The sequence below is a fragment of the Hemicordylus capensis genome, chromosome 2 (assembly GCF_027244095.1).
Source record: "Hemicordylus capensis ecotype Gifberg chromosome 2, rHemCap1.1.pri, whole genome shotgun sequence".
In the NCBI taxonomy this organism is placed as follows: Eukaryota; Metazoa; Chordata; class Lepidosauria; order Squamata; family Cordylidae; genus Hemicordylus; species Hemicordylus capensis.
This window is the reverse complement of record NC_069658.1, coordinates 426,793,526-426,806,429: the sequence shown is the minus strand read 5'-3', so window position 1 is coordinate 426,806,429 and position 12,904 is coordinate 426,793,526. Positions and strand designations below refer to the sequence as shown.

The 12,904-nt window shown below is 44.9% G+C and overlaps 1 protein-coding gene across 9 annotated transcripts in view; it reads right to left on the bottom strand.

Moving 5' to 3' along the window:
• The window catches only part of FMNL3 (formin like 3), a 142,371-nt gene that overhangs the window by 45,486 nt on the left and 83,981 nt on the right, over positions 1-12,904 (bottom strand). For 7 of the 9 annotated variants that reach the window (XR_008315708.1, XR_008315710.1, XM_053293831.1 and 4 more), the window contains exons 5-7: positions 9,679-9,762; positions 6,398-6,550; positions 1,531-1,639 (exon numbers count right to left, since the gene is read on the bottom strand). Coding sequence is in view for 7 of the 9 variants with exons in the window: in XM_053293831.1 (XP_053149806.1) it covers positions 1,531-1,639; positions 6,398-6,550; positions 9,679-9,762 (346 nt within the window). In the remaining 2 variants the exon portion in view is untranslated. Of the gene's footprint in view, positions 1-1,530; positions 1,640-6,136; positions 6,304-6,397; positions 6,551-9,678; positions 9,763-12,904 lie in introns of those variants that run through there. The other 2 variants (XM_053293837.1, XM_053293835.1) reach the window with 2 other exon arrangements.

Here is a 12,904-nt window from a genome sequence, read left to right as displayed (position 1 = left end):
GAATCCCTCCTAATAACCTTTGGCAGACAGTAAGGCCGTTCACACAACTGATACCACCAGGGCTGGGGAGAAAGCAGGACACAACCTGCCTCTTACCACATGAGCAACGGCACACCTGGGCTCTGCCACACTGCGCAACCACACAACTGGCATGGCGGAGATGTCCTTAGCAGGGATCTGGGGGAGGAAGTCTTCCAGTATCCCACAATGCATTGCACGGGCAGCAGAGAAACTGCACACATCAATGCAGCAGCTCCCAGCTTCCTGGCTGCTCTATAGGCAGCACTCAATAATGGAGAGCGATCCAGGCCCAGGAGCTGCCAAGAACAGCCCTGATCACACACAGTCGGGGCTGTGAGGTAGGATGGTGCTTTCCCCCTCTCACCTTGGTAAAGACCAGGGTAAAACAATTGGGTAACCCTGGTCTGGAGCAGCTCAGTAGGAGAAGGTCTCATGGCTCCACATGAGTCTGTCTACCCTGGTTTTTCCACTCTTACCCAGGTTTGGCCGGTCATGTAAATGAGTTTTCTGCCTTTTCTTCTTAAATCCTTCCTTTTAAGTCTTCATGGATGCAAAGGAAAGATTTAAAAAGCAAAGGCACGGTCTGGATTCAAAGGCTCACAAGTTGGATTCAGACAACCACCTGGCATCTTAGATACAGTATCTTTCAGTGCCTTCTATTCTGCTCACTAATAGCCACAATCCAGCTAGGGCTAGGAGAGGGTTCTCTGTGGGTGCCTGTGGCTTTTGATTCTGATAGCTGCTGCTGCTACAGACATCCAGAGGCTGAAGCCCTGTTCAGACTTTCTGTTTTGTTTTTAAGGACACTGAACTTGTGTTCAGCATCCCAGAGTGTGCCCAGAAGTCCCACCCCGGCACATCAGCACCGAGGAGCATCACCCTCCCCTTGCTCTCCCTGCTTATGCTGTTTGTCTGAAGAGGCAAATGCTGTAAGCATGAGGGCGCTTGCTTCCATGACTAGAAAGCCGGGGTGCTCCAGTCTGCCAATCACAGAAGCAACTGCAACCATGCTTACGATGTTTGCCTTTTCAGGCAAACAGCATCACTGGGAAGAGCACAAGGAGAGTGAAGCTAGGGGCAGGAGCTCTGGGCACACTCTGAGTCAATGTACACAAGTACAGTCACTTTTTTAAAAAAAAAAAAGTCTGAACAGGGCTTGAGAAATGCATGCTAGCTAATTCACAGCTAAACTGGACTTAAGTTACTGGCTAGTGAGTGTGGAGGAAGTGAAGAATGGCTTGAGAATTGAGGTTGTTCTTCGGTTTTTTAATTTAAGATTACATACAAGAATATGTACTTGTTCTAAATTCTACCTACTCTAAGTTCTTTAGAGTAGTCCAGGGTATCAATTGAAACACATACACACGCACACACTATAAATAAATTATTCTAAAAGGGCAGAATCCATTTTTCCCCACTCAAGGAATACTGGGGTTTAGAGTTGTAGCCAACTGGCAATCCCCAAAGCTAGACAGAGGCAGGCAATAACTAGGGTAATGCCAGTGTTACCTGATAGTTCATGATGGCCCGTAAGCACAAGATACACACATGGACATCATCTTTCTGGCTAACCAGCCGTGAGTTCTTCAGGGCTTTCCTGCTGGGAAGGGTGGTGTATCTGGCAAAAAAGAGAGCCCTACATTTACCAATAAGTCATGAAGCTCAACAAGAATTTTGCCCATTGCCAATGATGAGGTCACGGCCACAACTGGGAACAGGAAGGGAGAGTTGTAATTAGAACAACTGGCTTCTGTCAGAAGATGTGGGATTGTCGTTGGCAAAGAAAAGGCTGAACAGTTACCCCTCGTTTAGATTCTAAAATAATTCCGGGGATTTTGCTCATTTAAAAAACAGAATTTAATTCCGTTTAATTCCCAGAAGCCATACCAGTTTTGTTTGTTAGCATATTGTCAGTTTTAGCTGTGAACAGTGGCTGACATCTGGACTAAATAACTCGTGAGTAGTCACAATGAAGGTCACCTTAAGTGGTGCAGCAGGGAAATGTTTGACTAACAAACAGAAGGTTGCCGGTTTGAATCCCTGCTGGTACTATACCGGGCAGCAGCAATATAGGAAGATGCTGAAAGGCATCATCTCATACTGTGCAGGAGGAGGCAATGGTCAACCCCTCCTGTATTCTACCAAAGACAACCACAGGGCTCTGTGGGTTCCAGGAGTCAAAATCGACTTGACAGCACACTTTACCTTTACCTAGTCACACTAAAATCAATGGGACAAAATTCATCATTTCAGTGGAACTACTCATGAATAATTTAGTCTGGACTAAATGGCCAATGGGTTTATTTTTCCTTCAAAGTTGGGGCATTTCTGCTTTCAGTTGCTGAATATGAGGAAAAACAAAGCAAAGGCATTTAAATGTTTACTAAAAAGTGAAACAGAAGAGAGGTTCATTGGTGGAAAATATTCTGAGTTACTGCACCAAACTGTGTTTTCCAAAATGAACAAACAAATATCATTTGGCAAAAAAGCTAAGAACTGAAAGGCTCAAGGTCAAGTACAGGAAAGGGGCTTCAAGTTTCAGATGATATCTACAAGAGTTGCAAAGACAGAGTTCAAAGAATCTTCAGAATACATAATTCTATTCCAGCCAAAGCAACTGATCATGGAGCCTTCAGTCCCCGGACCAAGATCAGTAGCATATCATACGGAAACCATGCCCCTTCAGGAAAATGGGGGGGGGGGTGTTGGCATTGGGTCCTTTGCAACTCTTAACGCACATCAAAGATGGGGGTCTCACCAGGCAGTGTGCATATAGACAAGTCTATACAAAGAGCCCCTGACTTCATGGGTTCTCAATTTTTATAGACTTGAGTTGGAAAGAACCAGACAAAGGAAGGAAGGGACCCACCCAAGGCAGAGATACAACCTAGGCATCCTATCTCCCAATTCCTTAGAGCCCCACCTTGTCTTAACATATCTTAGGCTGAAGACTTACAATAGCTTTTAAGAGAATTGAAAGCAGTAATGATAAAGAGATTTTGGAGCAAAACAACATATCTTATAGGATTAATACTAACTGGTACTTCTTCCCTGTTTCATTAGTGATACTATTCCGTCATTTAGATAAAGCATGTCAGAAAAATATCACAGGCTTGTTTGGAATTTATTAGGGGCCACAAAGAGTCTGATAGCAAAGAAGTGTTGTGAATCAACCATGCTTCTATGCTAAGAGAGTGGTTAATTAGCATTTGGAAAGCTGTCAAAAAGAACTGAGTATGTACAGTTGAGGAATGTTAAACAGAAAGCTGGAACATTCATTGAAAAGGGGTTTCCTCTTATCAGATTCAAGAAGAGCAGGTGGAACTTTTAGATCTATATTCACCCAAATTTTTCAATGTTTATTTAAGAGTTGGATGAAGGAAGCCAATGGCTAATTAGAGCAAGATGAATTATCATCAGTCTTTTATTTATTTATTTTATTGTCAGATTTGTATGCTGCCTTCCATTTAAAAATACCAAGGCAGTTTACAGCATCTTTTAAAAAATACAAATATTAAATTTTAATATTTAAAATAGTACAAGTCTATTAAAGTTAAAAACATAGACACAATAAAACAGTAAAACATGCTTTGGTATTGCAGCTCCTAAATTTTGCACAGCTCCTAAATTGGGGGGCTGACCCACAGAGCCAATGAACATTTTTTGAGGCCAGCTTCAAGCCACAAATATCTTTCAGGGACTTCATAAATTAGTCATCCCCAGTGCCACACATAGCAACACTTTGGATCAAACTAGGGATGTGCACAATTCGCGGTTCGAACCATAGTTCGAGCACTTTTAGGGATATTGGGCAGGGAGCTTTATGAAAAAGAAGAGCAGGTCCTTACTTGCTCTCCAGTGCCCCATGTAGCTTCCTGCTGGGTCGGCACACATCAAAATAACCCCCCTGCATGGTGCCAGCAGCATGCACATGGCATCCGCATGCTGATCATGCAAATGGCGCCCATGCAAGCGCAGATGCCATGTGCGTGCTGACACTGTGTGGAGGGTTACTGGGATGCATCCAGGCTCAGAAGGAAGCTGCATGGGGCACTGGAGAGCCATTAAGGACCAGATCTCCTTTTTCTTAAAGTCCGTGGTCAAATTTCCCTAAAAGTGCTCGAACTGCTGTTCTAACCATGGTTCGTGCACATCCCTAGGTCAAACACATGATTTTGTTCGGTGTCACTATATTTGTAAGTGCTTATGATTACTTATCTATGTATGTTTACAAAACAGTATTTCTAAAAGAAAGAACGTAGTCATGATAAAGGCCTGTTCTGACTAGGGATGTGCTAAATGTTTCAAGATCGAAATATATATTCTCAAATAAAGGGCCTGTTTTGAGCTCAGAACAAAACAACCCTGCTTCAACTCAAAACGTTTTGAGTGTTTAAGAGTGCCATTTTGGGAGCCTGTTTTTCACTTCCTGGGACCCAGCCAGAGAGACCTGGTATACTGATTGGAGTTGGCAGGTAGACCAGGCCTCTGCGCTGGACTTCGTGTGTTGGCCTGCCATGGAGGGCTGGCCTACCCACTGCATGAGACAGGTAGACCAGGGCTCTGCCTCAGACCTAGTGCATTGGCCCGCCTCTTAGGACTGGTCTACTGAAGCAAGCCTATGTGCTAAGTCCAGAGTAGAGGCCTGGTCTATCCGCCGACCCCAATTGGTAAGCCCAGGAAAACAGCTCTCCAAACTGGTGCTCGAATCACTCAAAACGTTTTGCATTTCTATCATAGAGACAGCCGGCTTGGCTGCTGTTTCAACAAAACATTTTGAGCATATTGTGTTTCGTTTCAAGGTCAAAACAAAACACAAAATCTATTTCATACACACCCCTAGTTCTGACACATTTCTTCTGTCCTGTCTGGCCAACTAGGGTTTGTAGGTTTTTAAATACTACAAAGCCTGCAGAGGCTGTTTGACCAGCAACAATTGCAGGGTAAGTTGTACACATTGTGCACAGAGATCCCTCTTTCTAACAACCTGCTCTATGAAAAAAACAAATCATTTGACTCCAACCTCAGTTTCTCAGCAGCCTTTGTAATGCAGAATTATGCCACCAGAGATACAGAGGACTCCAACCATCTCAAAGTAGTGAGTACAAGATTATGGGCATCAAGAATAATCAGGCATTCCTATAACATGAAACTAGGGGTGGGGGGTGCGGAGTCATCCTTGCAACAGCCCTGTTAGGTAAAGCTGCTGGCTGACATACAGAGCAAGGATGCACCAGTGCAGAGAGAGAGCAGCCTAACAAAACTTCCCAACAAACGACACCAGTGCAGCAGAGAAGTGGCAATTTTTGACACCCTCCTCTTTCCCTCTGTGCCACCCAAAAATATGTCCCTGAAGGTTGCACAGCTCTTGGGGACATATTTTCAGGTGGCACAGAGGGCTTCCTGAGGAAGAGGAAGGCATCAAAAATTGCCGCTCCCCCTCTGCTGCACTGGTGTTTTTTGTTGGGAAGATCCATTAGGCTGCTCTCTCGCTTCATCCTTGCTCTTTTATTTTATTTTATTTTATTTTTATTCTCTATTTTATTTTATTATCTTTTATTTCTGTTACAGATGAAAATCAGAGGCTGTGAGATAAGAAATTTTCCCGCAGTCAATAAGTGGGTCCATGGCTGAGTTAGAATTTGTATCCAAATCTGCATTCAGCATTCAACCCGTGAGCCCTCAGGCACCAGCAGTCTCAGACCAGGAACTCCAATAACAAGACTCACAGGTCTTACTTATGAGACCACAGTGGGAGCTTGTTAGAGGAAGGGAGGGTTGGGTTGTTCAGCTGCGGTGCAGTGCCACTGCTGCAGATGGACAGAGCGTGGTATAGCAGCTATCCACTCGGCAGGGATCAGATGACACAAGGGACTAATAGAGTTCTGTACAAGCTGCTGATTCTGGCCTAGCAACTGGCCACTGCTGAGCGGCTCCTTGGCTGCCCATCCTCACTTGTCCATTTGACCGCCTGCTTGCCTCTGGGCCACAAGCCCTGACATGGACTGCATGGACTCTCATCTGGGCACCCACACATATTTGCATGCAACACACCGGCCTCTTTTGGCATGGGGGGTACAGAGTTCGTCACTGTACCCACTGCAGAAATACTTACCCAACTGACAAGGACAGAGAAAGAGAGAGAACAGGAGACCCAGCAAAGACAGGCAAACAGAGGATGGCAAAAGGCCTGGAGCAGAGAGGAGACATGGCCAGCTACCGCCAGAAGAGCATCAAGGGGGAAGAATGGGAGTGGGGAGAAGAGATCAGCACACGGCATCCCTGGAGAGCAGAAAGCAGGGAGGGTTTATTGTTATAACCAAGGGCACAGCTAAAAAGGGTACACCAGAGGGCACAGCCGGGCAGAGGTACATACCGGAGAGCAGACTGGCGCGCAGAGCGAGCAAGGCTGTTGGCGTAGGGAGCAGACAGGGTGCTGGGATGCTGCAGATCCTCTATGGACCTGCTCCAGGATTTCAGCTTCTCTAGTGCTCCATCCTCGCCACTTTCCAGACCCTCAAAATCAAACCTGGATATAGCAGACAGGGGACACACACCAGACACACCGAGAAGCTTTAGGGCCAAAGCTCCATAGATGGCCCAAGCTCTGAATTCACGGGGACCGTTATAGCCTGCAAGCCAGCAGCATGGCACACAACAAGGCACCGGCCTACACTCCAGCAGGATCTGAGCACAAACAACAAACCACGAACAAGAGATGCAGACGTGTTTCATTAGGCTGTGCCTGCACTAGTGCAAATCCCCAGGCCACATCAGAGGCATAATGTGCAACAGGCTGGCTTTACACAGAGCCCAATTGTGGACCTAGCCTGCCCAACCTTGCCTGAAGCCAGGTGCATCTGCTGGTGAATCAGGGTACGTTCACACCAGCTTGCTTCCTGGGAGCTGTCCTGGGAACTGCTAGTACAGCCACACACACCGAATCTTGGGTGGAGTCACCATTGTGAACTCCCAGAATCCTCAGCGGCAATGGCTTTTGCTTGGGGATTATGGGAGTTGTAGTCAACAACTTCTGGGAATCCCTGTTAGAGGGGACACTGGTTCCAATCCGAGTGAATTCCTTGATAAAAGAGGAAATGGCTTTCCAGCGGGCTACTGCTCACAAGTAATTCCCAGACATGCTCTCTGCATGCCTGAGCCACACAGGTGCGCAAAGTGCAGGATAGAAGTTGACTGGGACAAGGAGGGGAAATCTCAAGAAAGCTCCTCCCTCCTTCTTCTAGTCAGAATTTGCTTAGTGTGTCATCAGCAGTGTTCCATTTAACAGGGATTCCCAGATATTGTTGACTACAACTCCCATAGTCCCCAAGCAAAAGCCATTGCAGCTGGGGATTCTGGGAGTTGTAGTCAACAACATCTGGGAATCCCTGTTCGAGGGAACACTGGTCACCAGCAGGCTGTCCCATGCCCCACTATTCCTGATTTTAAAGATCCAACTGGGTACCGTGAGTCTTCCTCATCTGCCGGACTAGTGCATGCACAGCTTATGTAGATGCCAAGGGCTATGAGCAGAACTGCCCAAGCTCAGGTTGAAAATGCCCCCAAAGAAGCGAGAACAAAGCAAGGAACAAAGCCAGTAAGCTCTCTGGAGTGTTCCCTATTTTAACTATGGGTTGTCACCCCAAATGAGGGCCAAATGAAGGCAATGGATCTTTTTCCTGTTTGGTTTCTTTCCATCATATTATGTTTTTATTAGAGCTACAAGCGCCAGTCTGTTTTAATTTGCAGAGTTATTTAACACAGTAGCTGATTAAGCAGTGGGGAAGGGATTTTGATTGGTGGGGATGAGAGTGAGGGACAAGCTTGTTTATCTCTGGAGCCATTTTGTGCCTGATAGGTTGCAGCAACAGGGGATTTTTTTAAAAGAAAACTTTAACTGTAGTCTTTCTCTCTAACTCTCAGGGGGACTTGATTCCAGGGCTTGATCAAGGGCCTGATATGGTCTGTGGACTGTGTGTGGTGATGCCCCAGAGCCCTTTACAAGCATGAACAGGAACACGGATGTGGAGCATCAGCCCTTGTGAATGGCAGGCAGTATGAAGCCTTTGGATTGATCCAGCCTGGTATAAATACTTGGAACATGGCCATGATCTGCTGTAGGTCGGCAGTATTTTTTGCCCGCTGCACTTCCGGTTCCAGTTCCTTCTGTCTCAGTTCCAGTTACTGACCTCATGGAGTGTGAGCTGGAGAACACACCCTCCAAGTCGAGATTTAGATGTGGCAGCCCACAGACTTATAACACGTAGTTGCTTTTCTGTCTTCATTTGTAAACCGTATCACGCTTCCTTCATTATTTCCAGTTCGCGGTTTTAGATATATGCATATTTATTTCAGAGCAATGATTTAGTTAACCGACGAAAAACGAGATAATTAATCAACTAAAAAATCTCGAATTGGTACATAGCCATTGCCTCTACCTGTCTTATTACATAAATAGAGACATAAAATGTGAACCTTTATTATTATTGTTGTTGTTGTTGTTTATATACTAGGGCTGTGCATGATCGCAAATTCCGGTTCCAATTCAATCTTTTCTGGTTCCATAGATATCTGTTCCGGATCCTTTGGACCCTTCAGAACTCTGGTATCAGCTTTGGAATCTGATTTTTAAAATCAGCCATAGAATATCCCCATAGACGTCTATGGGAAAAGTTTAAAAAAAAATTGCTGGGGTGAAAAGGCTAGAAAAGGGGCTCTGAAAGTTAGCACAAAGTAGGTAAGGGTGACTAGACTCTGTGTATTTAATTGTAAGCATGACTTGTCCCCACAGCTAAGCAGGGTCTGCCCTGGTTGCATCTGAATGGGAGACTAGAAGTGTGAGCACTGTAAGATATTCCCCTCAGGGGATGAAGCTGCTCTGGGAAGAGCAGAAGGTTTCAAGTTCCCTCCCTGGCAGCATCTCCAAGATAGGGCTGAGAGAGATTCCTGCCTGCAGCCTTGGAGAAGCCACTGCCAGTCTGTGAAGACAATATTGAGCTAGATAGACCAATGGTCTAACTCAGTAGATGGCAGTTTCCTATGTTCCTATGTTCCTAATTTCTGGACCTGATATTGCACAGCCCTATTATATACCGCTTTTCAAGAACAAGTTCTCAAAGCAGTTTGCACAGAAAAATTTAAGAAAATGGTTCTGTAACATCATGTTTTATAGTCAGCCTGAAACAATTGCTTGGAGTGATCAAAGCTGCAAGCTCTTTTCATCTAGCTCTCTACCAGATCCAGTTCTGAGGCTCTGGAAAGTGAATTTCCACCCCCCAAAGAGCGAGGGGCTGACTTCCAGAAGGGTAAAAAAGATAGGCCAGGAGACCAGCCGTAACATGTGGTTGTAAGGCAAGAAGGCCTTGGAAGTGAGAAACGTTCCTGGGATGTGGAACATTGAAAACAACAAGCCTCAATTCTCCTGCTTGCCTGAGACCCTGAATGAGGTAGAGTCTTGCTTGCATAAAGTTAAGCCCTAAGAAGCTACCATCCAATTGATACCACTTCACACTATGATGACTGGCTACAACTATTACGACCACTCTTTATCATTTATATAGCCCCAGTAGTGTGCCCGGCCCTAATCTGGCACAAGTATCAAATGGTACGAAGAGGCAGGAAGATCCTGGGCATTTTCAAGGCTACATAAACACTTACATTACTGCACACTGAGCAAAGGAGAGATAATCCACCAGCACGTCCAGACCTTTGTTTTCGTCATTGAGAAACTCACGCACCCACCTGCAAAAGAAAGAGCCAGACATGTGCTTTTTTTTTGATACCAAATAGCAACACACCTTCCCTTGCACACCACTTATAGTCTGCATCAAAGACAGAGCTGCTTTTTCAGACCCATTTTACCCCACCTTCAGCAGCAACACTTGCTGCTCATCCTCTAAAGCAGATATACACAGGAAATTTTCACTGGGACACTTGATGCTTTAAGAGCAGAGGTGCTGGTGAACTTTACCAAGCTCAGGGTCAGAGAATAACTTTGGAGGTTTGTAGAAGCCCGCCTCAAATGAAAGCTGAGCTTTTAAAGCCCCCAGAGCTCTTCTTGCACTCGGAGAGGCTTGCCAACATCTCTCTCTGCTTCCCCACCAGCTCTTACCCCCACAAGAAACACTCTTTTACTTATCCATCCTCAGCAGGAACAGCAGCAGAAGTATGAGAAGTGGAGTGTTTTTTCTTCTGCAGTGCACCAGGAGGAAAGGCTAGGTGATTCTTGGAATCTGGACTCTTCTTTCCCCCCCCAAAAAAAATCTTTCCACTCCCTGCTACTGCTTTTCTTCAGGTGGGAAGAGGTTTTCCACTCATCCCCAATCCTCATACCACGTCAAAGAGCAGCTTTGAGACTGGGGTGATTTCCACTGGGATAGCAGCACAGGAGGGAAGTATTCAGCACCACTCCTCACCCCTGTCAATACCATGGCCCAATCTGGATTTAAACCACATACCCCATGGACATTTGTCTCCCCACCACACCTCATCCTGTTCAGTTATAGCTACATCCCTGAAGCAAAGATTATGGATACAGTACCTTACATGGTGATAACCAGACATTCAAAACAATTCATTATTTGTGCTCTAAAAATGCATTTGCTTCAGTATCACAAACGGCTTCTCTATAATGAGTTAGAACTTAGAATGTAAACTGACTGAAAAGTATGGAACAATTCTTTTCACTGTGGAATGGAATGCCAGAGCACACACGATCTGTTCTTATGTTCTTATAGGCAAATCCACAGAGGACAGATCTACCAATGGCTACTAGTCAGGTGGCTATAGGCCACCTCCAGTCTGAGAGGCAAGAGGTCTCTAAATACCAGCTGCAGGGGAGCAACAGCAGGAGTGGGGGGCATGCCCTCAGCTCTTGTTGTGGGCCTCCCAGAGGCATTTGGTGGGCCACAGTGTGGAATAGGATGCTGGACTAGAGGGGCCTTAGACCTGATCCAGCAGGGCTGTTCTTATGTTCTTAAATCAAAGAAAGCACAATTGCACTTTTAGCATTACATGTAGTCAATCAGCAGAATCAAGTGAAAATGTTCTCTCTGGATTCTACTACTCCAGGATGTGAGTGGGGTGCTGCATGTCTGAACCCCTCCCATGAACAAAACTACCCACATAGAGAAAAGTGGCAAATCTGGGAGAAGGCCTAGCCATCATCCTGACATGATCTTTCTCTGTGTACTAAAGGTTTTGTTCTCTCCCTCCAATAGGTAAAGGTAAAGTGTGCCGTCATGTCGATTTCAACACCTGGCTCCCACAGAGCCCTGTGGTTTTCTTTGGTAGAATATAAGAGGGGTTTGCCATTGCCTCCTCCTGTGCAGTATGAGATGATGCCTTTCAGCATCTTCCTACATCGCTGCTGCCCAATAGAGGTGTTTTCCATAGTCTGGGAAACATACCAGTGGGGATTTGAACCGGCAACCTTCTGCTTGTTAGTAAAGCATTTCCCCGCTGCGCCACTTAAGGTGACCATCCCTCCAATAGGGGAACACTGAAACACAGAACCCACTACCTGCAGTTTGAAATAACATAGTCCACAGAAAGCTTTACTACTTGTTGATTCTGCTGGTCATATGATCTGTTCCTTTATTTTTAAGCATTTCCCTTAGGACTAAAATGGATTAGACAGAAGCTGCTTGTTCTGATGTCTGTTGAACCTTGAATGCTGATTGAGATTCCATGCAGATGTTGGTAAAGTAACAGATTTGTCATCAGAAATAACAGAGAATGTGTTCTTCCTCATGATCCCCACTGCACGTTAAAGTCATCTGTGGAATGCACTCCCGGCAGAAATCTGTAATCTAAATTCATTGTTTGCCTTCAGAAAAGCCCTTAAAACCTGTTTGGCCTGACCTTCCGGGGTTTTTAATTTCTTGTACATTGTTTTTAACTGCTGTAAGTGTTCAGCTTGGTTCTCTAGGGTTTTTAACTGTTTAAATGTTTTAACTGTGAATTAGTTTTCTGCTGTTTTTATAGTTTTGATTTGAATAGTTAATTGATTTTCATTGTTTTTACTTTGATGTAAACCTCTCTGAGCCATTTTTGGAAGGGTGGTATATAAGTTGGATAAATAAATACATAAATTAAACACAAACAGCGGTCTATACCACACCCTAGCCAGACTCTGTAAACAGGTCTGCAGCAGATTTTCTCCTGGTCCAAAGGAATGCACAGTTCATTCATTGCGCCTAAATGCAAAATACTGGTGATCCACTGTTGTTTTTACCATTTTATTAACTATTTATTTATTTATTTATTTATTTATTTTATGCCCTGCCCAAACTTACATCTCTGGGTGGCTAACAACAATTAAAACACACAAAAAGTTAAAACAGTTAAACATATAGCACATATAAAAGTTAAAACAATACAATAATTTAAAAACCATAAAATTAACAAACAGTATTTTTTAATTAAAAACCTGAGAAGACTTGGGTTAAAAAAAGCATTTTCAAATGTTTTTTAAAAATAGCCAGAGATGGGGAGGATCGTAACTCAGCAGGGAGCGCATTCCACAATCTCGGGGCAGCAGCCGAGAAGGCCCGACTCTGTGTGACCACCAAACGAGTTGGCAATAACTGGAGATGGACCTCCTCAGATGCCCTCAATGGGCGGTGGGGTTCGTAGCAAAGAAGATGCTCTCTTAAATACCCAGGACCTAAGCCATTTGGGACTTTGTAAGTTATAACTAGCACTTTGTATTTTGCCCAGAAACCTATCAGCAGCCAGTGTAACTCCATCAGCAAAGGAATAATGTGGTCTCTCCGTGATGACCCAGAGACCAACCTGGCTGCGGCTTTCTGAAACAACTGAAGTTTCCAGACTATGTACAAAGGCAGCCCCACGTAGAGCACATTACAGAAGTCAAGTCTGG